Source organism: Ursus arctos, unplaced genomic scaffold, assembly GCF_023065955.2.
Source record: "Ursus arctos isolate Adak ecotype North America unplaced genomic scaffold, UrsArc2.0 scaffold_22, whole genome shotgun sequence".
Lineage (NCBI taxonomy): Eukaryota > Metazoa > Chordata > Mammalia > Carnivora > Ursidae > Ursus > Ursus arctos.
The window spans coordinates 12692063-12717302 of record NW_026622897.1 but is presented as its reverse complement, the minus strand read 5'-3'; the positions used below and the strand labels follow the sequence as shown (position 1 = coordinate 12717302).

The 25240-nt window shown below is 49.1% G+C and overlaps 1 protein-coding gene across 8 annotated transcripts in view; it reads left to right on the top strand.

Annotated features, from left to right (window-relative positions):
- Positions 1-25240, top strand: part of SIK3 (SIK family kinase 3) — a 237401-nt gene that overhangs the window by 201909 nt on the left and 10252 nt on the right. Inside the window, exons 7-21 of one of the 8 annotated variants that reach the window (XM_048217346.2) lie at positions 4123-4241; positions 4745-4855; positions 5094-5237; positions 5676-5753; positions 5881-5990; positions 7397-7550; positions 7847-7969; positions 11177-11247; positions 13494-13637; positions 17419-17569; positions 18283-18408; positions 18677-18762; positions 19231-19340; positions 20313-20652; positions 21468-22162. In XM_048217346.2, coding sequence (XP_048073303.1) covers positions 4123-4241; positions 4745-4855; positions 5094-5237; positions 5676-5753; positions 5881-5990; positions 7397-7550; positions 7847-7969; positions 11177-11247; positions 13494-13637; positions 17419-17569; positions 18283-18408; positions 18677-18762; positions 19231-19340; positions 20313-20652; positions 21468-22162 — 2562 coding nt within the window. Of the gene's footprint in view, positions 1-4122; positions 4242-4744; positions 4856-5093; positions 5238-5675; positions 5754-5880; positions 5991-7396; positions 7551-7813; positions 7970-11176; positions 11248-13493; positions 13638-17418; positions 17570-18282; positions 18409-18676; positions 18763-19230; positions 19341-20312; positions 20653-21287; positions 22163-25240 lie in introns of all 8 variants that reach the window. The other 7 variants (XM_026505699.4, XM_026505702.4, XM_026505698.4 and 4 more) reach the window with 7 other exon arrangements.

Here is a 25240-nt window from a genome sequence, read left to right as displayed (position 1 = left end):
TCGGTTTCAGGCCCCAGCCGAGGGAGGGCACGAGGGATGGGGCCGTTGCCGACATGAAAATCGAGGACTTGGCAGCTGGAAAAGTTGACGTGTGTTCCCTTTCATCGGAGGCCCTAGCTTCCTTCCACTCATTTTAATTGCCTGCCCCGTGGTTGGTTTTGCTATTAGGTTGGGAGCATCGATTACCTTTGTTTTCACCCTCTGTCCATATTTTATATAGAACAGTGTGTTCAAATCGAGCTTGAATTTAATTTCATGAGCTATGTAGGACACTTAGGAAGTAGGACTTGGTGATAATATCTGGCTTTCTGCGTTTTGCCATCTGTGCAACACATGGAAAGTGTGAGATTTCTGTTCCTTTGCATGAGGGATATCATGGAGGGCATACAAAATAAAAACTTGTCTCCTGGGTATTGTCACTGCCACCCGGAGGCCTTAACCTGGGGCCTGTAGACATCGGAGGAATCGATGGCATGATTTGGGGGCTCCTTGAACAGACTGAAATTACATGCAAATGTTTGTGTATAAATTCTTGTTCGCATTTTTCTGGAGAGTTTTTAAGGCATCTGAAACCAAATACTGATTAAAGATGACTGAATAAAGGTTTCAAGATCCTGAAATTGAACTAGCTACATTTTCTAGGCAAGGCTTACTATATTAGTGTTCATTTCTTTTGTTTTTAAGAAAATTGCCTTGAAAATCCTGTCTTAAAGCAAGCCAATAACTGAAAGTCATTCTGTCTTGGTTGTCTGATTGAGGACTGAGGTGGTTACCTTTTATGCGCTATATGCTGTGTGGGAACTGAAAGAAAACAGAAGGGTGCCATCTAGAGGCCTGAACAAAAATCTCACCACTTTCCAATCAGGCTCAGACTTCCTCTCTAGCTGGGGGTCTTTAGTTGTAGTAACTTTTTTTTTTTTTTTTTTTTTTTTAAAGTAGGCTCCATGTGCCCAATGTGGAACCCAACATGGAGCTTGAACTCACATCCCTGAGATCAAGACCTGAGCTGAGACCAAGAGTTGGACACTTAACCGACTGGGCCAACCAGGCACCCCAATTGTAGTAACTTTTTAAATTAGGAACATTTTTTCCTCTCAAGTAATTGCAGATCACAAAGGTGTGTGGCAAAGATATTTATAATCCATCCAAATGCTCCAGTTGGGGGGTGTGGCCTGGCTACTTTGGAAACATAATTTTAATAAAAGTATAATGTTGTAGATGGCATTTACTCTTTCATAGGCGTTTAGGTTTTAGGATCTACACTGCATTTGAATATACTTTTAATTATAAAGTAAGAACGATTGATGCCTGCTATAAAATCATTTTGATATAGGGACTTTCCTTTTTGTATTTTCTTTTAAAGCAAGAATAAATTTAGAATTGAGTACATTGTCTTAATTACTCTTTGTATTCCTTTTAATATGGTGATTTAGAATGGTGTTGCCACATGGTGCAGAAACTGTAGGGTTGCAGAGTTGAATTCACTCCAGAAAAATAGATCAAACAGGATTTATATCCACATGAAGCTATATCAAGGGTGGCTAGGAGCCTAGCTCTCCAGCCCCAGCCCTGCCATCACTTTGCAACGTTGAGCACGTTCACTTGTTTCTTCTTTTATACAGGGGGCTAATAATAGAAGCTAATTTAGGGTTGTTGAGAAGAGTAAATGAAATAAAGTTGTTAAGCACAGTGCCTTGGACATAAGTCTTTTAAAATTAGCACTGATTGGTTACTACTGTCATCACTGGCCAGTTTTATTTTCAGGACCAATGTCATGAAATGGAAACTGTTTTAAAACCTATATCTTACAGAGAATTCTGTAGTTATTTTAAAAAGTATCTTTTTTTTTTATTGAAACATAACTGGCATTACAACACTGTAGTCGTCTCAGGTGTACGACATAGTGGTTCAGCGTTTATGTACATGATGCGCGACCACCGCAAGAATCTAGCGACCACCATCTGTCTGTGGCCGTGCGAGGTTACACTGTCCTTAGCTGTATTCCCAGCGCTGCACATTGCCCCTTCACCTCTTACTTCTTTTATAACTGGAAATGTGTGCCTTTTAGTCCCCTTCCCCAACTCACCCGCCTCCTCACCCCCCCTTCCCAGAACTTCATAGTTTTAAAAAAGCATTTTTCACGAACACAATCTCGTTTGATTAGAGTTTCAGTAAATATTGGTTCATATACTCAGTAGCTGTTGGTTGAACTCCAGTTAGGTATAATCACCATCTCTGGTATTGGAGGTTTGGTACCAGAAACATCGGTGAGAAAGACACGGGCCTTACGTTGTGGTGGGGGAGCTAGACAATAAAGAAGTAAATCAGAGGGCTTCAAAAGAAGTCATTTGTGTGGAGAAGATTCGTGTGGTGGAATAGAGGGTGACTAGAGGCCCACTTGAGATTGACGAGGTGGCCAGAGAAGAGCTTTCTGAGGAAGTGGCATTTAAGTCGTCTCCTGAGCGACGAGGAGCCAGCCATGTGAGGGTCCGAGGAAGCAGCGGGCGGACAGGCCGCCGGTGGGAGTGCGCTGAGCGTGGGCACGGTCCGTAGAGGATGCCGGTGCCGCTGAGGCTCGGGGAGCCGGAGGGAGGTGGCAGGAGGCTAGGCCAGAGGCAGAGATGTGGGCCTGGCGGCTGGGGACCTTGGGCTTCGTTTTCTGGGTTGCGGGAAGAGACTGGAGAGTTGTAGGCAAGGTGGTGCTAACTCAGATTTACGTTTTAGAAATATGCCCTTTGCTTCTCTGTGGAGAGCAAACTGTAGAGAAGCAGAGGTGGGCGCGGGAAGACCAGCTGGGAGACTTCTACAATAGTCGAAGCAAGAGCTGATGGCGGCTGGGATGGAGAGGTTAAATGACTGGCCGGGGGGTGGTCCCGCCCGCAGCCCTGCACAGTCCACAGGCAGCGTAGCGCGTGGCAAAGGGCGGCAGCCGAAGCGTCAGACTGTCTGGTTTGAAATCTGACTTCATGAGATCTTGGACACATTTCTTGACTTCTCTGTGTCTCTTTTTTACCATCTCTAAAATGGCGGTGATGATGGGACCTTCCTGCTAGGATTACTGTGAGGTGTAAATGAGAGCAAGTAGTTGGTAAGTGCACCAAAGAGCGTCTGTTAGTACTGCTCACTCTTACCATCGCTGCCACCTCCAAGCACAAGTACGACTCCCTCATCACCCTCAGCACCCCCAGTTTACACCTAAGAAAACTTAGAGGGGGGTTTTGAAATCAAAATGTAGGGTTCTTGATCGTGAATCCATTGTACGTTCTGTAGCATAATACGTAGTATGAGCCGTCGAAGAAAAATACTGATCTGAGTCTCTGTGGCTCAGAGCCCAGTTGTGTGCACCTGTGAATGTTTAAAAACACATTGAGAAAATGATAAATGCGGCCGGCAGTGGAGTCGCAGTGTGTGGTAAGGGGCGCCCTGGGCCTCTCCCCCACACCTCGGACCGCTGGAAATGTCAATGCTGAGGTTTGAAGAGAGCTCTGGACACCAAGCCAGACGCATTAGTAGGCACGTAGTAATACATAGAGAAGGTAGAGCTGAATGTTTCAAGGACCTTGTAAGATACCGGATCTCTTTAGAGGACATTCAATTCTCTCTCTCTCTTTTTTTTTTTTAAGATTTATTCATTTTAGAGAATGAGCACATGTGTGAGCACACAAGTGGGAGGGGCAGGGAGAGAGAGAGAATCTCAAGCAGACTCGTGCTGAGCCTGGAGCCTGACGTGGGGCTCGATCCTAGGACCCTGAGATTATGACCTGAGCCAAAACCAAGAGTCAGATGCTTAACCAACTGCACCCCCAGGCGCCCCCAGAGGACATTCAGTTCTTTATTAATTGTGCTAAATGGGGCCGTACATCATATAAATAAATGAGACCCAGGGATTATCTCTACACTGTCTGGTCAGACTTTTAATGGAGGTATTAACCCAACTTTTCTTCACCGCTTCCCACCTTTGCTGGGTCCCTTGCGCAGTGAGCAGTGACATAGGTAAGGAGCAAGAGAGAGAAGTGAGAGCAGAAGCTGGAGAGTCCCTGTGCTTGGCTTGCCTCGAGTCCCTCCGCTGCTGCGGTGCGCCCCTCGCCGAGACTGAAGGCGGGCCCTTCATATGTCTTGCAGAGTGCGAGCACCTGATCCGCCACATGCTGGTGTTAGACCCGAACAAGCGCCTGTCGATGGAGCAGATCTGCAAGCACAAGTGGATGAAGCTAGGGGACACGGACCCCAACTTTGACCGGGTGAGCTGAGTTCTGCTCGCCCCGGGGAACTCCGCTCAGAGCTCCAGCTCTCTCTCTTGCATGAGATTGTCATCAGGCCGGGACTTGAAGAGGGCGGGTGCTGGGAACAAACTGGTGTGTTACCAAAGCAGCAAGGGAAGCAAGCAGCAGGGAATTTTAAAGCAGCCGAGTTGTTGGAGAGTTGTGATACCAGGTGCCTACCACTTGGCCCCAAATATCACCAGCCATGGGGACAGCTCCTTCCTCTTGTCTTTGTGGGTTCAGTTCAGCGCCTTCGACAGCATAGCTTTATTTAAACCATCGTGGCCATCCCAAAGGACCTCAGCAAAACAGGGATCTTGTCTGCCTACAGCTGAGTACCTATAACTTTCTTGCTTAGGCTTTGTCTGAGGCCAAAAGTATCCCAAGCTAGGGGCATGAAACAGCTGGTTCCTTATAGACAATCTGCCATCGCGACGTGTTTAACTGGGGCTTTGATAGCTTGCCTCTTTTTAATGTCACAGTTAATAGCTGAATGCCAGCAGCTGAAAGAAGAAAGACAGATAGACCCCCTGAATGAGGATGTCCTCTTGGCCATGGAGGACATGGGCCTGGACAAAGAGCGGACGCTACAGGTATCTCTAAAGGCGTGGAGGACAAAGTGAGAGGTAGCCACATTCCCTCTGTCCTGCCTTTTCCACCTTTTTCTCCTTCCTGGGAACTTTCCCTTTTCTCCCTGTTCTTCTTCCTCCGCCCCTCTCTGAGCCTTGACAAGAAGGTGCTTTGGTCTTCTAATGTACTATTGAGAGGGTTTGGGTTATTGACATGCCATTTCACCAGGGTTTTTTACTCTTTTCCCTTCTCCCTTGGTAGTCATTAAGATCAGATGCCTACGATCACTATAGTGCAATCTACAGCCTGCTGTGCGATCGACATAAGAGACACAAAACCCTGCGTGTCGGAGCACCTCCTGGCATGCCCCGAGCCATGGCCTTTCAAGCACCAGTCAATGTCCAGGTGGGCGATAACTCCAGTGACCTGAAGCAGGACAAGTAACACAGGGGAGGAGGGGATGGTTCGTCATTGCTCACTAACTCACTCTAAGAGAGTTTCCTGTTCTTCCTTACCTCCGTCCCGTCCTATCTGTCATCTCTTCCTTTGTCAGAGGTCAAGCAGAGGTCAGAACCTTCCTCTGACAGAGGATGGAAGGGTATTCCAGTACTCAGGAAGGACAGCAAGAGTTGCATTTTATTTTATTTTTTTAATAAATAGCCAATCATTGAGAGAGACTGTTTTCCCTAAAGAATGCTTCCTTGTTGTAGCTTCTGAGGGCAGAGGAACCAAAGACTCAGAGGTAGAAACGTAGAGTTTAGCAACCAGGAATCCTTTGAAAGACCATCAGTATTTCCACCTAGCGTGTAAGGTAAAGGTGTATACCTATGTGCTACTTTCTAGGCGGAGCAGGCTGGTACCACTATGAACATCAGCGTTCCCCAGGTGCAGCTGATCAACCCAGAGAACCAGATTGTGGAGGCAAGTAGTGCCCTCAGATAGCTGTCAGCCGAAACCACTTTCTTCCCCATATCTTTGCTTCCTTGCTTGGCTGCTTATTTCGAATTCCTTCTTATTTCTAATTTGATTGTATTTCCTTCCACCTCAGCCGGATGGGACAGTGAACTTGGACAGTGACGAGGGTGAAGAGCCCTCCCCTGAAGCCTTGGTCCGCTATCTGTCCATGAGGAGACACACAGTGGGTGTGGCTGACCCACGGTGAGTATCTGGTGAACAGCCCTGATTAATACCACGGTGGAGAATTCCCACCTGACTTTGAGATCCTACCATGGCTTGTTTTTCCTACTTTGTTGTAGCTCCTAGATGAGATGGAATCCAGTGGCCAAGACATGTCTTTTTCTAACCCAGTTCAGGGTCCCGGGTAGATCAGACTTGATGTGACCAAAGAATTACAGAGCTGTCCCTGGTGGATTGGGAGCTGATAGCCACCATCGTGTCCATTAATCACAGTACTTTGCTGAAGAGCATATAGCATCTTGGCTCATAAAAATTGAGTTCTTCTGATCTAAGTCACATAAAAGTACCCCTTCAAATTCATCTGAGTTTGACAGCTTTTAGAGATACTGTTTACTATGTCTTCTAATGCAAGACTCATCTAAGAAAGGAGGACAAATGATACGGTGTAGTTTATGTGAGTCAAAAATTAAATTAAGTGAGCAAGAATCCAAAAACATACCAAGTAAGTACCAGTTTCCCACAGCGTTTCTCCAAAGCAGTCCTTCAGTGTGCTCTCTGATGCCCTCACACAGGGAAATGTACCGAAGGCTGGCTCTCTGTTTTTGTTCTACATTTGAAGACTTTCAACATTAAAAATAGCCTTACCTCTTCTCTGGATATTTCCTTTACTGTGTTGGGAAGAGACGGTTATGGCAAGAGTTCTCTAGAGAGTTCAATTAGGAGCGCAGCTAGTGTTCTTATAAATACCTATTTTCTCTGAGCAATTTCCAGAAACGCCTCCCGAGGCCTGCTGGTTGTTTGCTCACGTCTCTCATTCTCAGCCTACGATCAAACAGGCAATAGGGGAACATTCTGGCTTCAAAGACCATGTCAGCTGCGAAGGGGTGGAGTCCTGTGTCACTCTGTTCGTGGAAAGATCTCTTATTTTAACGTGTGCTGTAAACCTTACTCTTAGGGCACGACAGCCCCGCACATCCACCACTTATCTGTCCCATCAGCACCGACAGGAATAATCGCATTCTTTCCCTGGTGAATCAGTTGCTACTTCGGGCAGCCATTGTTTTAGTGGATGGTCTGTGTCCTCTAGAAGCTTGCTGTTCACCTCCAGGCTTTGAAAACCTGAACTGGAGTGGTGCCAGGACTTCCTCTTGGCTCAGAGCTGTTGGTTTTACATGAGTGGTCAACGAAGAATAGCAATCCCCAGTCCCAAATGGGAAAATGGCAGAGAGCCACTTTCCATACACTAGGCTTCTACTTGCTTTGGGGTCTAAGAAGTACAAATTTAGGAGGAAATTTAAAAAGTTAAAAACAAAAAACAAAAAAAACAACAATTTGTGCCCAGCTTAGCAGTTTTATCAGTTTGGGGTTATAAGCACTTTGGAGTGAGACTGTTAACCAGACTTCTCTGTCATCCTGTTTTCCATCAGCACGGAAGTTCTGGAAGATCTGCAGAAGCTCCTGCCCGGCTTTCCTGGAGTCAACCCGCAGGCTCCATTCCTGCAGGTGGCCCCTAACGTGAACTTCATGCACAACCTGCTGCCCATGCAAAATTTGCAACCGACTGGGCAGCTCGAGTACAAGGTACCTGGATGTGGGAGAGGGCTTGCCCCCAGAGAAACACATTTGAGCTTCCTTTGAGAGACTCTGAGGGACCTTGCCCAGGACGTAAGGGTATATCCTTATAGAGAAGGACGATGTCTCTTGCACGGCAGCCTGGGTGAGAGGGAAGATCAGTCTGTCCGTACTTAAAGGATCCCTTAGTTTCCGTAGATTGGAGGACGGCTGTTTTCTCCCTCCTCCCTCCCCACCTTACCACCCCGCCCTGCCCACTGTACTTGTGACAGGAGCAGTCCCTCTTACAGCCGCCCACCCTACAGCTGCTGAATGGAATGGGACCCCTCGGCCGGAGGGCGTCAGATGGAGGAGCCAACATCCAGCTACATGCCCAGCAGCTGCTGAAGCGCCCACGGGGACCCTCGCCACTTGTCACCATGACACCAGTGAGTAGCAGCCCAGCGCCCGACCTACTTTGTCAGAGGCTTTTGATAAAGAAGCTGTGGGCTTAGGGCTGGGAACCCAGGTCACCCACCTAAAGGTCTGAATTTCCTCTTCCTCTAAGCTCAGGATGCTCAACGTATTCCCATTTTCTTCAGGCTCGTAGAACTTTCCAGACTTAATTTTTGGCTACCTTCTTTACTTAACCAAATAATTGCCACTCTGAAGTCAGCTCCTGGCGAGCATCATCCTCAGTGGGGCATTTCCGGGCACCACTGCTAAGTGCCACCACAGCCCTACAGCCCAGCAGTCTGGTCACCACGGCCTGACTGACTCAGCCCTCTCACGGTAACTCCTCCCTGCCCAAGGGCAGTGGTGCCTAACCGTTTTCTCTAGAATGAACCACTCTTCACCGACCCTTTCTCCTTTGATGGACATTACTTCGCATTTTTGGTACAACCTCGATCACTCAATTATTTGGCTTTTGTAAGCTCTAACCTAGTCAGTTGGTATCTCTCAATCCCATCTTTCTTATATACATATATATAATGGTCACATTCAAAGATTCTTTTCCTCTACTGGGTTCTGTTTATTTCTGGTTATTTTCTTGTCATAGGTACACCCATTCATTCATTCATTCATTCGTTCATTCCTTCATTTAATCTCACAGGACCATGCGATTGGGTGCTCCATCATATCCACAGCCCTTCCTGGGTGTTTTTAGGGCAGCGCTTCTCAACGGACCTCTTGTCCGTTTTCAAAAAGGAGGTGTTCAAAAGGGAGGACATTTTTTCCCCTTCAGTCCATCATGGGATTCATACTTTTATAAAATACAATAAAAGTGAATTATTAGAGAAATAAAAATTTTAAAACATACAAAATACAAGGCTAAATTTTCAACAGACAAAATTACCTGTTAAATTGCTATAAAAGTTTCTAAAAGCTTACTCTTTATTTCTGTACTAACCGTATCATGGATTGGTAACACAACAGTGTGAGAACAGCCACGGGCCCACCGTGGGCCGTGCTTTCACTTAACAGGGCTGTCGGGCACAGGGAAGGGTGTGTCCGTAGTTCTTAGCCTCACTGAGCTTATCATTTGGGGAAGGCAGGACCAACCTGTGTGCGGTGTTGGACTAATAGCAAAGGACCATGTGTGAGTAAACGCCCGAGTGAGTCCCGTGGACCGGGAGGCGGCAGAGGCGTTCTGGGAAGGGCCGAATCGGTGCAGGTTATGAAGGATCAAGAACAGCTTTGTGGGAGGTGGAGAGACTTCCTCTGTCCACTCTAACTATTCTCGCCAAGGTCACTAACAAGCTTTTGTTGATAAATTCAGTGGACGTTTTTTATCTTTTGGGCCTGCCAACTGTATCAGTCACTGTTGGCCATTTTTTCTCTTTGAAATATTGTCTTCTTTTGGCTTCTGTGATACCACATTCTCATTTTCTTCCTGCCTTTCCTTTTCAGGTTCCCTTTCTGCTTGTGCTTTGAAGTTGGTGAAACCCCAATTTTATCTTAGGCCCTGTTTCCATTTCATTTTACATACGCTCTCTGACTGATCTTATCCGCTCCCATAATTTCTGTTACCAAGTGATTCTCCAGCCCAGAACGCTCTTTTCTTCTGAGTTCTCCATTTTGTATAGATGACCGCCTAGCGCTTAGACTTAGCTCGTTATCCCACTAGTACTCGACATGTCCTCAAATTTGAATTTGACATGTCCTCAAATAACTGCAGGTAACCTGTTTCTCCTCCTGGGTGACAGTGACGTGCACTGTCGTTCTCCTGGTCACACAAGCTAAAAATGTGGGATTTCTATTTAACTCTTCCCTCCCCCTCATCCCCATATCAAGTCAGTTATCCGGCACCTTGCTTCTGTCCTCCTCCACGGCTCCTTCCTTTCATCACTGTCATCCCTTGCCGAGACTAACACAGTGGCCTCCTCACGAGCCTCCTCGCCTCCAGTCTTTTCTCCTCATCCCCACCACCAGCCCTTTCTACACTGTAACTCAAGCAAGCTAGTTTTCTAGAGTATACATCTTGTAACATCACATCCCTGCTGCAAATTTAGTGTTTCACCGCTGTCCTTCCTCAAAATATACTTCTTAATGTGGCATTCAAGGCCGTCTGTAACTGGCCGCTGTGTCCCTCTCCTGCCTCATCTGTCGCCACTTCCCGCCTAACCCTGTTCCCTCCAGTCTCGTGGAACTATAGTAAGGGGTCTGGACAGCCTCGCATTCAAGCAATGGAATTATTCCCAAAGTTTTAGTTTTGTTTTAAAACGATCTTCCATTTTTTAAAAAGTGCTTTCATAATAATCGAAGTCTGACTTTCCCTGCTGTAGCGCCTGAGGCGTGGAGCTTGTGTGAGCACGAGGCCGTGAGGCGCTGTGGAGGACGCGCTGCGTTCGGCAGCCCTCACGTAGATGAGGGGAGTCACAATAATGCAGGCATGGCGGCGGTTCTCACTGCTCGGGTGTGTTTTGGTGGGTAATAGCTATTCTAAAGCCTTGAATTGCAACTACACAATTATATGTTATATACTAAAATGTACTTTTAAAAAACCGTGATGCTTTTTTGGCATGAAAGACATCTAAACGCTGGTAATAACATTAATATGAAACAACAGACCAGTTCCTAGACATTCCAGGTAAACAAGCTTCTACTGTATTTTCAGGTCCTCAGACACCTGCAGGCCTTCTCTTTTCTCTCAGCCTAGAAACCCCAAAGGCTCGTGAGCCTTCTCCTCTATGCGTGGCCAGCTCCTGTTTCCCCTTCAGGTTGCAGGTGACGTGTCCCATCCTCCAAGATGCTTTCCTCAATTCCCAAGGGCCCCCTCGGTTCCTAGAGGACCTGGTCATGCTGTTCTGTAATCGTCTGCTTCCTTGTCCCTGTCCTCCACTAGACTGTGAAAGGAGGGCAAGAGCTATGTTTGTTAATTCCCATTTCATCCTGGAACATGGTAGGCATTCGCCTCTTGTTGGATGAGTGAGCGAAGATGAGTCAGAGGAAGAAATGCAAATTAAAATCACCTGAGCGAGGTAAACATGGAAAGCTAGAAAGGCATGTGGAGGTTCCGTATAACCCGGGGGCCCTAGGAAAGTTTCGTAAATAAGAGAATGGCCAGAAAGGCCTGTCTGCAGCCCGGTTTCTAGAACCGAGCGGTATTCCGGAAGAAGCGCCGCCTTGAGCTTTTCCCCCCTGTGTCTCCGCAGGCGGTGCCAGCAGTTACGCCTGTGGACGAGGAGAGCTCGGATGGGGAGCCAGATCAGGAAGCTGTGCAGAGGTAATGTGGCACCGGGCAGTGCTTGCAGAGCGCCCTTGGGCAGGCTCCCCTGCAGCCAGCGAGAGGCCACCCCTGCCCAAGGAGGTGGCCCAGTGCAGCTTCGACACTTGTGTGGTCTCTTTGCTCAAGCCAGATGGCATGTTCCTCCCCACATGGAAGTAACAGAAGACTACCCAGAAAATGGCATTTCTGTAAGCGCCATTGGAAGTCCCCTAAGTGACAGCAATAACCATAAGAACTTTTTCTCTCCTCCCTCCTTCCTTATCTGCCCCCCTGCGTTCATATTGCAACTCTGATAGTATTCACAAGGCGCAAAGCCTGCTCCTACCTGCCAAGAACTGTTTACTGAAAAGGAATTGGAGATTTGGGATGACAGTGATCCTAGCTAGTCTGGCCATGGACCTCTGGCATGGACGCTTCCTTTCCAGGAGAATGAATACCTCTTGTACTGTTTGCTGTACGCTTCCTCCATCCCCTTGTACCAACAAAGAGATAATGAAAAAAAGAATATGGGATTCGGGCCAGGGACAGATGCAAATATCCATGGTTGCCAGAACCTTGTTGAGCGATGCCTAATTCACAGAAAACGGCAGTGACCATCGGGCGTGCTGTGCTGCTCGTTTCACTTCAGTCTCGTTAGCCGTGGTCCCCGCTCCATGCATGCCCCCTTGTGGGAGTCGTCTTTCTTATTTCCCGGGGGGGGGGGGGGTTTGACCAGAATCCAGCATGTATTTTCCCAGAAATACAGGTGTTCTTCAAAATTATATGTTTTTCCCTGGAGGGAAGTTGAAATAAAATGGTTTTCACGGGCTCTTGGGGAAACTTTGGGTGTCTTTATCAAATGGTTATTAAAACCACTCATGTCTCACTCTTTGGCAAGTTCACGTACCACTAATTGCTCTATAGTCTGTTAACTGTTTTTAGCTTAAATAGGCAAAGTAGTTAAGAATGAAGCAAGACCATTTTTTCTAAAAGAACCTGACGGTTGCTGGCCAGTCCTCTCTTCTTTACCCCCAGTAGCTCTGTTTGAGAGCTGCTACTCAAAAAAGAAGCTGGTCATGTTTGGAAAGAAGAGTGGAGGACAGGGTGGTGGCAGATGGGTCAGCTTCTCCTACAGTTTAGCCAATAGAAGAAAAATTGTCGTTAACTTTTTTTTTTTTTCCTCCTCTCGATGCTATTCTCTGTAGTTTGCTGGTAACAGGGCTTACGATGTTGCAAATGGGCCCCTGCTGATGTCATGAAAAAAAAAAGTTAGGAAACTTACTGCCTTTCTCCCTTAATTAGACGGTAGCGTTTCACTTTATCTTCTTTGTCTTGGACTTTACTTCCTCCAGCTCCACCTTCTTTCTTCTTTAGACCAACATGTCAAGGGTAAAGCCCATCCATCCTGACGTCATGGAGAGGGACGGTGACGCTTTTATGCGTGCCCCAGAAGAGCGGCAGTGGCCGAGGAAGCCGTCAGCTAGATGAAGGGGGCCTGTGGCTTATTTTTGGTATTAACTAAGTAGTGCATCCGATAGATCTTTAGAATGAAAGTCTTCAGCTTGTCAACTCCTTAGCTTTGAAACTTCTGTTTTCTTGCCTTGCCTTTTCCCACCCCACCCCCCAAAAACCAATTCTGAACATTTCATGTGGTTTCATTTCTTCATCCTCTAGAGAATTTGGTTCCCTTGGGACAACATCAGTTTTTCTTCTCTGATGATTGACTTACAATCATGGGGTATGAGAGAAGGGGTAGTTTTGGAAATCACTCATTGCCGTGACTTGTGAGGACAGTCTCAAACCTGGCGGGCCATTGGGATCTAGAGATGTACGTGAAGTCCTTCTGAATATCTGTCTCTCTTGGCTCATCTCTAGGAATAATCCTTAGGGCTCATTTCCTCTGACTTGTATTTTGGAAATTTGGAGGGACAGGAACAATAAAATTAACAAGTGGGACATAAATGCTTCTATCGAATGGAACGAAGGAAGGAAAATCGATCTTCTTTGTGAGCCACATGTTTCCTCTCTTCTCTTAGTGGCCGCTCTTAGGTTCGAAATTCAGCCACGTGAGTGGTAAGCCAGCTTTTGTTGGCCGGCTGACCACGCGTCACTTTCATCCAGCCAGGGGTCTGTTTGCCATGGAGCCCTTTTTAAGCTCTGGCACTATTTCATTCTGAGTGCTTTGGATTAACTTCTAATGCTTCTTGCAGAGGAATATTCCTGTCTGTCTTTTTTACTATGAAATGTGCTCCTGCTTGTTGCAGGTACTTGGCAAATAGGTCCAAAAGACATACACTGGCCATGACCAACCCTACAGCTGAGATCCCACCGGACCTACAACGGCAGCTAGGACAGCAGCCTTTCCGTTCCCGGGTCTGGCCCCCTCACCTGGTACCTGACCAGCATCGGTGAGTAGCCCCGTGAGCTGTGTGAGCTCCTTGAGGCTCAACGGGCAGGCACCCTTCTTGCTAATCTTACAGTGACGGTGACAAGCATCGAGGCTTTAAGTAGCATCCTTGAGCTTCCATCTTCTCAGCTCCTTGCACTGAGCAGTGCACAGGGCCGTGTGAGATTCTTCCTTCCCATTACCTCGTAGACATGTTTATGGTCTGCAGTTGATTCCCGTGATTCTGGGTGTTGACTCATAGATGAAATTGAACTTGAAACCTTCGAGGAAGTGAATTCTCAGAGGACAGCCGGACATGGGAGGATTTGGAACCTTATCGGTAGACTTGACCATTCATCACCATCGCCTTCAAAAGAATGAGCATATCTTACCATGTCACCACTGAACAGTGAGCTCGGACATGGAGGAAGATGCATCCCTCTGAATGGTAGAGCAGAGGTACTGCGTTCTCTGGAGTGTTGTACCCGAGAAGTCATTCTTGCAATAATAGTGTGATGGCTGAAATCTTTTAGTAGGTCTCTCTTACATTTGTGTAATTCATCCTCTTGAAGAAGTAACAAGCTTAACCTTCCTGGCCAAGAAAACTTCCTAAAACTGAGTCCAAGTAAGCCTGGAAGCACAGGGGTGTGACACTTTGCTAGCAGGTGATTACCTTCTGTGAATACTCGATGACTAAAGCCCTTAGCTTTGTCCCCTCTAAAGCCGTCCCCAAGCTTGTGGGCCACACTTTCCAGGCCACCACCAACTTCAATCTTGCTGGGAGGACAATGAAAGCAGTCTTACTTGAGACAGTTGAAAAGCAGTCAGGTTCCAAGGAAATGAAGTTTATAAATGTGTTGTTATGAACTCTTGTAACCAGCTCACACACTGGCAAGCTTGACACAATGTTTTTATTGTGGCGAGTAACCCATCGGGCGTCCTTATAATCAGCAGAGACCGTGGACTCTGCGCAGACAGAGACTGAATTAGTGCCCTGTTGGCACTCTGAGAGAAGGCAGATAAACTGTTCTAGATGACTGAGAATAATAGATCGGTCTGGTCGGAGTAGCAGGAATGACGGCTCTCCAACAAAAACTCCAGCACAGAGAGACAGTGTTTTCCTAAGGAAAATCTCTCAGGACCTACACGGTGAGCGCACTGCAAGAGAAGGGACTTGGGGTGATTGTTGGAGAGGTGCCTCCCCGCACACGCCCTCCCCGCCCCTGCAGCGTCCTCCCCCCAGCCCCCACCCCCGCCGCCTTAAATTTTCCATGATTTCTCAACAACTCTGAGCTCACCACTGTTACCCAACAGAACCTTTCTTTTTTCTCCCTGTCTCTGTCTTCCCTGCGTCCACAGCCTGACAGTTGTTTAGCCTTTGTCAGGGTCTGTTGTTTAGCCAGAGTCCCTCGGGTATGCTTGTTTCACTGTACGTGGTCCTCAGGAGAGCCTCCTGTCGGGGAAACGTGAGGACCGGCACCTCTCCACAGTCAGCCTCTCTCACGACTCCTCTGCTCTGTGTCCGTGTGTCTAGTGAGGAAGGCCACGTGGGCCACAGCTCCGTGTGTGTGTGGTTGCCACCCTGCCTACAGTCACCGTCAAGGCCTTGCCTGCTGGAAACGTGTCTGCCGTCTGTGTTCGTGTGAACACTCGTGGTGGAGTGTTTCAAGGGTTTCCTGTGGTCAAGCCAGTTTGAATTGGAATGAATGCTTGATGAGTGGCGGATTGTGCAAGGCGGGGAATTTATGCAAACTCAGCCTGTCTCGATGGGGTTCCCGCAAACACACGGCAACACCAGACACTGAAGGTAGTCCGCAGAGGACAGGAGCCACTTGCAGGGCCAGAAAACCCTGGAAATGGGTGGCCTAGACAGATTATTGAATTCCTCTCATTTTCCAGAGGAAATGATTCAAGAACGGCATATGTACATCTATTCTTCTGGAGGGTAATTCATGAAGTCCGGCATGGAGACAGAAGGAGGGGTCTGATCAACCGTTTCAATCCTGGAAGTGTGTCATTTTAAAAGCTAAAAAAATGTAAAGCGTAATTTTAAAAAAACGAACAGAAGATGGATTTTATCTAGGTGGGGAACCAAGTTCCTGTTTGAAAAGTGTAGCGGGAATGTCGGCCTGATACGGGGCTGTGCTGAGTTTGAACACGATTGCTAATAAAAATAAAACACTATGGATTCTGTGAGTGCTTCCAAAACGAGCAACTCCATCAGAACTCTTCCTCTGAAGTTCCTGTGCCCGACTGACCAGGGTCAGTCTCTGCACAACCCAAGCTTCTGGAAAAGTCACGAATTACCTGGGCCTGGGAGAGCAGCTCTGAGGGGGGAGGGCGGGTTTTGTGCAGACAGGCTGAATGAACCCCTTGCAGAACACAGCTTTCTGAGTGAATCAGGAATGGGCCCATTATTAGAAAATATTGACAGCATAAGAATCAAACTTTAGGAGAAAATAGTATTTACTGGCTTTGACTCTAGACCCCTGAAGTAGAAACAGATGTAGGAAGTACTGAGGAAGTGCTCCCAAAGGCGACTCTCATGATCCCTGTTTCTGGAGAGTGTCTACCACAACCATACGTCTTTTGTGTTACACGCGTGTGTCTGTGCTCATTTCATCAGCGCACTGCTGTGTCGAGCTTCCGGTAGAGCCTGAAACCCAAGTCATCATTAACAGAGGGTAAAGGGCTTGCCCTCCCGGCCACATCCGAGGACCGCTCCGCACAGTCATCAGCCCCCCCACCCCCCCGACCCTCCCCATCTGCATTGTATTTGAACTTGCTTGTCCACCTGCTTCCTTAGCCTTGCTCTGCTTCAGTCCAGAGCGAGTAGCTTTCAAGGGGTACATCATTTCACCCATGGCTCAGTGTGATATCATCTCTGCCCTGGACATGAGACCCTGATCCTTTCCATCAGCTGCTGGAATGCCGCCTTGGCAGTCTTGTATCTGCTTACCTCAACCCATAAGCATCTCTTTCTGATTAGGTAACGAGTAGAGGTGTTAGCTTCGAACTCCCATGCTGTCTTAGGCGTTCCTTATCAATAGCTTGTTCTTTCTTCCTGTAAGATACTGGCTCTGTTCTGACTGAGCTGTGGGATTTTTGTCCGCACGATTCCTCTTTCACTAGGAGGTCGGGGGGAGGCGTGCTGCTCTGTGAAGTTAATTTTCACAATGGCCAGCTGTGTTTGCGTTGACCAGGCACGCAAGCAGGATCTTGAGGCCCGCATTCCTTAAGAGTGTGCCATCTCCATCTGGGGATCAGAAGTCCCCCTATCCTCCCACTTGAACCTCCACCCTCCACTTTCTAGCCCAGAACCTAGGACTTCCGAGCCAGGCCTTTGCCGCAAAGCTGACTGTAGTTTCCTTCTGGTCATTTGGAGAGTGCTGCTCAGGGAAAACTGGGTCAAACAGTGAATTCGAGGTTTCGAAAGGCACTAGACAGACGTGATTATAAAAGCCAGATCTCCTGCGCAGCTTGGCCTGAGGGCCACTGAGAAGCTCTTCTCTCTGACCTAGTATATCTGTAAGAACTGGATGTATTTGATCCCAGGACCTCACCAGGCTTGGAAAGTAAGCCAGCTAAAGGTAAGTGGAAATGGAAGGTGTGCAGCTGGAGTTCTCGAAAGGGCAGCAGGCTAGGGCAACGACCGGCCTCTGGAGATGGCCTGGAAATGGCGTAATGTGCAGGGCTGCACGTGCAGCCAGCCGCCTTTGCGTTCTTCTGGAACAGCAGTCCCTGGGTGATTTGGTCCAAGCCCCTGAGTCCTCGCCCCTAACCTTCTCTTCCCATGTATTCAGCTCTACCTACAAGGACTCCAACACCCTGCACCTCCCCACGGAGCGTTTCTCCCCTGTGCGCCGGTTCTCAGATGGGGCTGCGAGCATTCAGGCCTTCAAAGCTCACCTGGAAAAGCTGGCCAACAGCAGCAGCATCAAACAGCTGCAGCAGGTAATGGGAGAGGCGGCAGGCACCTCTGGAGAAGCGTGGGGAACACAGAGCAAGAGCGTGTGGAGGACTGGGGTGGCAAATCTCTGCCCCGTCCGTGTCGAGGTTCAAATCTGTGTAGCTTCCTCACGCTCTTTCCTTACTCCTTGGTATGTACGGCTTTCCCCAGGCTCAGACGTCCTCCCACCCTCATGAAGGGCCTAGATTTTCCTCCTGTCTCTGTAATTTTTAGAGAGGAATTTCTGGGTGTGGGTTTCGGTGGGAAGCCCCAGCGAAGGTACTTCTAAGCAACCTTGGCATTGCTCACATGATTTATGGGCACTGGGTCTTGCTGGAGCTTGCCGGCATTGTTACCACCTGGCATCCTCTCCAGTGGGTATGGAATGGTGCTCCCAGAGGAAGGAAGGGTACCTCCAGGCTTCTGTAAAGGGCCGGCTTCCTTTCTGCCTTCCCGATGACCAGGCTTCAGGCGACAGGTGCTCTGCACACAGATTTCACACCGGACACTTCCACTGGCCCACGGGCCACCCGTGGTGTCTTCCATTCCTTCACCCAGCACGGAATGTGAACGTGTATAGGACACGAATACCTATATACCTGGGTCGGTTGCTCATGAAGGACACTGCTCTTCTCTTGGGGCAGATCTGCATCTGCTGACATCACTGCCTGGGGTGGGCCTGGCTGCACCCCATCTGTATTACCTGCTTTCCCTTCAGGAGTGTGAGCAGCTGCAGAAGATGTACGGGGGGCAGATTGACGAGCGGGCCCTGGAGAAGACCCAGCAGCAGCACGTGTTGTACCAGCAGGAGCAGCACCATCAAATTCTCCAGCAGCAGATTCAAGTAGGCCTTCACTCTTTGCTCTCTCCAGCTTGTTTGGAGTTTGCTCTCAGGCTCGTTTGCCTGTGAGTTTTGGAGGAGATCACGCAGGGCAGAGTGGAGTTATGTTTATGGTTGACATGTTTGAGGAAAGGTAATCGAACTTTCGGACAAAGCACAAGAGCATAAACGTCAGTCGCAGATAGTTCTTTCTGTTTCTTCCCTTCCTGAGAAGAGCTCTGATTGACCTTCAAGCTGACAATTATTTTTCTCCTTTCCCCCACATGTTTAGGATTCTATCTGTCCTCCTCAGCCTTCTCCACCTCTTCAGGCTGCATGTGAAAATCAGCCAGCCCTCCTTACCCACCAGCTCCAGAGGTAATGAATCACTTGTCTCACGCCTAAGCTGTTGCCTCGGTAGCTTGCCATCCTTGGCCTGCTTCTTATGGGAGAGACTGCCTGATGTTAGCATTCGTCTTGGATGAACCTCTGTGAAAAGCAGAGAGATCCATTTAAATGGTAGCTGCCTCCCTGAAATCCTGACTGTATTCAGTCCCGTGCCACATCCTTTTCTTAGCCCCACAGACAAAGTAATCTGACAGTCATATAGGCCAAGACCCAGGCCCACATGGCCTCTGCCTCTCTTTGGCTGGGAAGACGTGGATAGATCTTACATACACTGTGGTAGGGGGTTTATGTATGTTCTTCTAGCCTGGAGGCTTATCAAAACGTAAAAAAAAAAAAAATAGTTTCAGCTTATGTGTAGCGTATGACTGAGAGTAACGTCAAGGTTATGCTGTCACCTCAGGAAATTTACTTATTTATCTGGTTTTGTTGTTTTTTAAGGTTAAGGATTCAGCCTTCAAGCCCACCCCCCAACCACCCCAACAACCATCTCTTCAGACCACCCAGTAATAGTCCTCCCCCCATGAGCAGTGCCATGATCCAGTCTCACGGTGAGTGTCGAGGCTTAGACTGAACCGTGCTAAGCCTCGTGGAGAAAGTGAGTCTAGTCTTGGGCGCCACAGGCGTGCAGTCGTGTTTAAGGGTACAGGCTCTCGGGCCAGGCAGCCTTGGTTTGAGTCCCGGTCCCCCTGATGCCTTAGCTGTGCGAACCTCAGTAAGTTACTTGACTTCTGCATGCCTTGGCCTCTTCAAATGTAAAAGAGGGATAAAATAGTATTTAACGAATAAATACATGAAAAGCACTTAGAGCAGTCTGTGGCACAAGATAGTTCTCCATAAAGGTTAACTATCCTGAATTTTCAATAAAACCCCCTCCGATCCTACCAAATAAAAAAGCCGCTGCCGAACCCTCCGTACTGTCACGCCTCTGGTTGGTTCTCCATCGTACGTGTGGCTCCTCTCTGTGGGTGTTCAGGAGGAGGGTGAGATGAGTGGACCTGAATTGCGTGGGTCTTTCTTCAGGGACAGTGACCTGAGGATTTAGTATTCCCCAGACTGGTAATCTCTTAAGTAGCGCCAGGCCATCGAGAGCCCCTGAAGAGTCTGGATTGGTCTCTAGGCCCTTCCTTCTCGATGTGCAGTCCCCCGAGCAACGGTATCAGCAGGAAAAGTAGAGTCTCGGTCCCGCCCCAGACGTGCTAAATCACAGTCTGCATTTCAGCAAGATCCCTGGGCCATTTGTATGTACATTTGAGTTTGATAAGCTCTGCGCTAGATCAGAGCAACTCAAAGAATAATCCAGGACCGCCTTGCAGAGCCACTTACTGAAAATACAAATTCTTGGGGGTAGGACCCAGAAATCTGTGTTTTAACAAAGTTCTCCAGATAAGTCTTCCACACGCTGCGGTTTGCGAAGCACTGGTCTAGACGGCGTCCAGTGTGAGTGTCGTCGCCGGCTCCTCCTGCTTCCAGCCAGCAGTTGACCCAGGCATTCGGTCACGCTGGGGTTCCTCTCTCTGCAGGCGCTGCCTCACCCTCCCAGTTTCCAGGCTTACCGTCCCGCGGTGCAGTCTACCAGCCGCAGCCCGAGAGCTGCTCTCCGCCTCCCAACGTGGCCCTGACCTGCCTGGGCCTCCAGCAGCCTCCGCCGTCCCAGCAGGTGACCATCCAAGTACAGGAGCCTGTGGACATGCTCAGCAGCATGCCGGGGACAGCTGCAGGCTCTGCGGGGCGAGGCCTGGCCATCAGCCCCAGCGCCAGTCAGATTCAGATGCAGCACCGCACCAACCTGATGGCCGCCCTCAGCTACGGGCACCGGCCCTTGTCCAAGCAGCTGAGTGCCGACAGCGCGGAGGCCCACAGGTAGGGCTGCGGGCGGTCACCAGCTCTCTGTCTAGGTGATTTGAGTGGGAGGAAGCCCCTTAGCAGGGCAAGTGGAGAAGGGGAGGAGCGTGAATCTGGCTGCGCTGTGCTCGCCTCACCCTTTCTAAAATCAGGGGTGTGGGTTTGGGGTGAACTTGAAACCTGTTTATTGACCCAGCATTAAAGTGCTAATAATGAGACAGAGAAGGAAAATGGTAAAGCTGTCTTCCTGTTTGTCTGCAAAGAAGAAAATGGCCTATTAGAGGAATTTCTAAAAATGCCAGTTCCCCCTTGTCTATTTTTTTAGGTTTCTTTCCCTCTCTGCCCCTCTTATTCTAAGAGCTTGGTGCTTCTTAGTAGCTCAGATATGCTGTAAAATAGGCCCAGTCGCTCTCTTGAAGCTGGAGCTGTCCCCCCCCCCCACGGTGCCCTGCGTCCCCTGGAAGTGACTGGAGAAGCGAATGAGAGGACGAGTCAGGATGCCGTGCGCAACCCCATCTTCCCTGTCACACCCCACGTCCCTGTCCCAGGGTTGGGGGGGCTCCCTACTGAGGAAGAGGAGTAGCTGTTCCCCAGGGGAGTCTAGCGCACTTGTCACGCGGATGCCTGGTACTCACTCCCTTTTGTGTCTGCAGCTCGAACGTGAATCGGTTCTCCCCTGCTAACTACGACCAGGCGCATTTACACCCCCATCTGTTTTCGGACCAGTCCCGGGGTTCCCCCAGCAGCTACAGCCCTTCAACAGGAGTGGGGTTCCCTCCAACCCAAGCCCTGAAAGTCCCTCCACTTGACCAATTCCCCACCTTCCCTCCCAGCGCCCATCAGCAGCCAGCGCACTATACGGCATCCGCCCTGCAGCAGGCCCTGCTGTCCCCCACGCCGCCAGACTATACGAGACACCAGCAGGTGCCGCACATCCTCCAGGGACTGCTCTCCCCCCGGCATTCGCTCAGCGGCCACTCGGACATCCGGCTGCCCCCGGCGGAGTTCGCCCAGCTCGTGAAGAGGCAGCGGCAGCAGCAGCAGCAGCAGCAGGACTACCACGACTTGTTCCGGCACATGAACCAGGGGGACGCAGGGAGCCTGGCTCCCGGTCTCGGGGGACAGAACATGACAGAGCGCCAGGCTTTACCGTATCAAAATGCTGACTCGTATCACCACCACCACACCAGCCCCCAGCATCTCCTCCAGATCAGGGCCCAGGAATGCCTGTCGCAGGCTGCGTCCCCCAGCCCAGCGCACGGGTACGCCCAGCAGCCGGCCCTCCTGCGCTCGGAAAGCATGGAAGAGGAGTGCTCCTGTGAGGCGGCCAAGGACGGCTTTCCAGACAGGAAGAGCTCAAACACAGTGACCAAAGGTTGCCATGACAGCCCCCTGCTCTTGAGTACTGGAGGCCCCGGGGACCCCGAATCTTTACTGGGAACTGTGAGCCACGCGCAGGAGTTGGGGATACATCCCTACCGACACCAGCCGACTGCTGCATTCAGTAGAAATAAGGTGTCCAGCCGAGGTAAGGGCCCCTTCGGGGTAAGAGTCCCGGGCCTGTCTGCCCGAATTCACTTAACTCAGGGATGGTGTCTTTTTCCAGCCAGTGCTCTGTGTTCCTAAAAGAAAGGGAATTCCTGAGAAGACCTGCTGGACCTTATGGGGGAGAAGGATGTGGGAAGCGGATGCTGGGCAGTAAGGGGTCTGCTTTCAAAATAAAAAGATAGCAATAGAAAATTAGTGCTTACATAATCCAGTCAATAAGGAGAGTTCTCATTTCTCCTATTCATACCATGGTTCCTTGGACTCCAGAATTTCCTGTCATCAAAATAGCTCACTTTAACTTCTGCAGGAGAACGAAATCAGCCGGTGCTGAGGAAATACGGCTTTGTGTAAATGGTGTTGGACCAAGAGTCAAAAAAAGCTCCTCGGTTCTAGACTCGCCTCTGTCACGAATGCCGTAACTTTGTCACTTAAACCCTCAGGTTCTTATGTTTCTCCTCTGTGACAAATGGGCAGGAGGAATAATAATAATGGCGCTTTGCAGAGTATTCGGGAAGATAAAAACGTGCATATGTGTGCTGTGTCTAGACATAGTGCGTGTGCGCACGCGCATGTGAGGATGCGAGACACACTTGCTGCTCCGCAAGGATGCTGGAAATGTGCTGTAGTATCATTACTCTGCTCCCCTCGTTAGTAAGTTAAACACAGACGATCCCAGCGTCATAAGGGATCCCCGGGGTTTTCCTGCATCACCTTATATAATGCATGAGTACGTTCGTTTCCATCCTGAAGGAGATTAGGATTACCAGCAGGCAGTTACACTCCAAAAATCTTCTTCTGTCGTCATCCTAGCATTCATCCGAGATAAAAGCTGCACTGACATCCATCCCGTCATCGTAGATCACGGAAAATGAGCTTATCCAGAAACGAAACAACCTTGAAACCAAGCATATCTTCCATCCTCTCCCTCTTGGAGCTGCCTGCCTCTCCTGTCCTGTCCTTTAAGGTCACACACAAAACTCCTGGGGAATTAGGTCCCACGGAACACAGCAGGACAGAAGGCCTTGCTCTGAATCCGTTTATGAAGAAGGCTGGGTGCTTTCCGGTTGTGCTTAGTAATGCACGGAGAAGAGGGACGTGTGCTTGCTTAAAATGGTTAAAAATCCTGGGCTTTTGAGCAAATGCATGCCATTCAGCTTAGGGGCCTGCACCACTCAGACATACTGTGCTCACCCGTGGCTGCTGTATTTGTAGGTGGACATAGGATGGTGGGAGATTTCAGAACAAGTTCATACGTGGAATGGCTGACAGACCTGGCCATGTTTAGGCTTGGGAGGAAAAAAGAAACTAAGGAGAGCCATCATAACCAGGAGGAAGAAGGGATTAGACTTTTTGGGGGTCCGTATTATGGGCCAGGACCAAGATCAGGATGGAAGTGTCAGCAAATGTCAACTCCTGTGGAAGATCTTCATCAGAACTTTCTAGAATAAGCTCCCTCAGCAGCCTGGGAGCTTTCTGTCACTGGGAGTGCTCCAGCAGAGGCAGGGTGGTAGTATCAGGGGTACTGTGGAAAAGCTTCCAGCACGAATGAAGGCTTTCACCAAATTAGCATAATATAGTTGGTGTGCGAGGAGGAGAATGGCCACCATCTCTACAGTGCTTTCCGTGTGCCAGAAACCCACTGCTATTCACATAGCACGAGTTCATTTAATCCTCACAGCAACCCTGTAAGGCAGTAACTCTTCCTGTCCCCATTTCCCCCATGAGACAAATGAGCTTAAGTAATTGGCCCCCAAGGTCAGCAGCTGCTGAGTGGCATCTGAGCCCAGGAGTGTTTCCGTTCACTGCAGGAGATGCTGACTAAGCACGTCCTGGGTGCACAAGGCAGCGAGGACAGAGCAAAGTCGGAGCAAGTAGCGTCCACTCCCTGCTCCCCCACCCCCACCCCATCCTGGAAGGCCATGTGTGAAAACACCCTCTGAAATGTTTTTCTTCAAAAATTCTCTTTCTCCTCAGTTTTCCCTCCTGTGTGACTCCTGTATACAGAAAGGCTGGGGGCCTGGAATTCGCCTGTGTCCCATAATTGTCAGAGGAACAACCCCCACCCCAGTTCAGCGGGCTTGCTGGTCTCCCTCACGCCTAGGGTGAGGCAGAATGTAGTTGGCTGGTACAGGTGCTTCGGGGAGGGGCGGGGCGCCAGGAGGGAGAGAGAGAGAGAGAGAGAGTTCCCAGAGGAGTGGGGTAGGTTTCCAGCAATTAGTGGCATTTGAGTCGGGTCTTGGCGGAATAAGACGAATTTGCCACTTGGATGTAGGGGAGAAACCAGGGGAAAGACGAGTGGGTGGGGTGCCTCCGTGATGTTTGGGGGAAAGCAGGCAGGCTTGGTGGGTTTGAAGTGTGGTGCACACGAAGGAAGGAGGGGAAGCTAAGGACAGAGGTTTTCTTTTTTTTTTTTTTCCACTTGTAAAATGCTCATTTATTCAAGTTTAAGACAATTGTATGTTCTTTAACGGTGTGCAGTATGTTCTTATTTTAGATGCAGGCATAAAGGGAGCACGGCCCTCCTCAGTGTCCATCGCCTCACTCCCCAGCCCCCTCCCCTCCACAACCCTGCTTTAAACTTGCTCTTTAACTTTTCTAGCTTGAATATTATTCATCTAATCTCTTTCTAACATCTATTCCTATTTTGTGACTCTTGAAGCCACATCTACACTTGTCTTTAATGAATAAAGCCACAAGTTGATTACTGTGGTTTTATGACCTGGTATAGTGAGATAATGCAGCAGGGAAACGACTGGCCTCGGGGAGCCCCATGCCGCTCCAGAGTTCTAGTCACCTGCAGGCATGGACATCTGTGTGTTTAAAATGACGTCTTACCCTGAGGTGTCCCATTGTCCTTACCTTAGACAACACAAGCGTCCTCTGTGACCATGGGCCTGGCACATCACATCTCCTCCCTTTCCTCATCTGTGTAACGAAGGACGTTAAGCTAAATGCCCCCTAAGAGAAGGAGGATGGAATTCATGTCCGCAGTACTTCTGCTCCACGCCCGAGGCTCTCAGCTCGCTTACTCCTTTCTTTTTCACAGCCACCCTGGTTG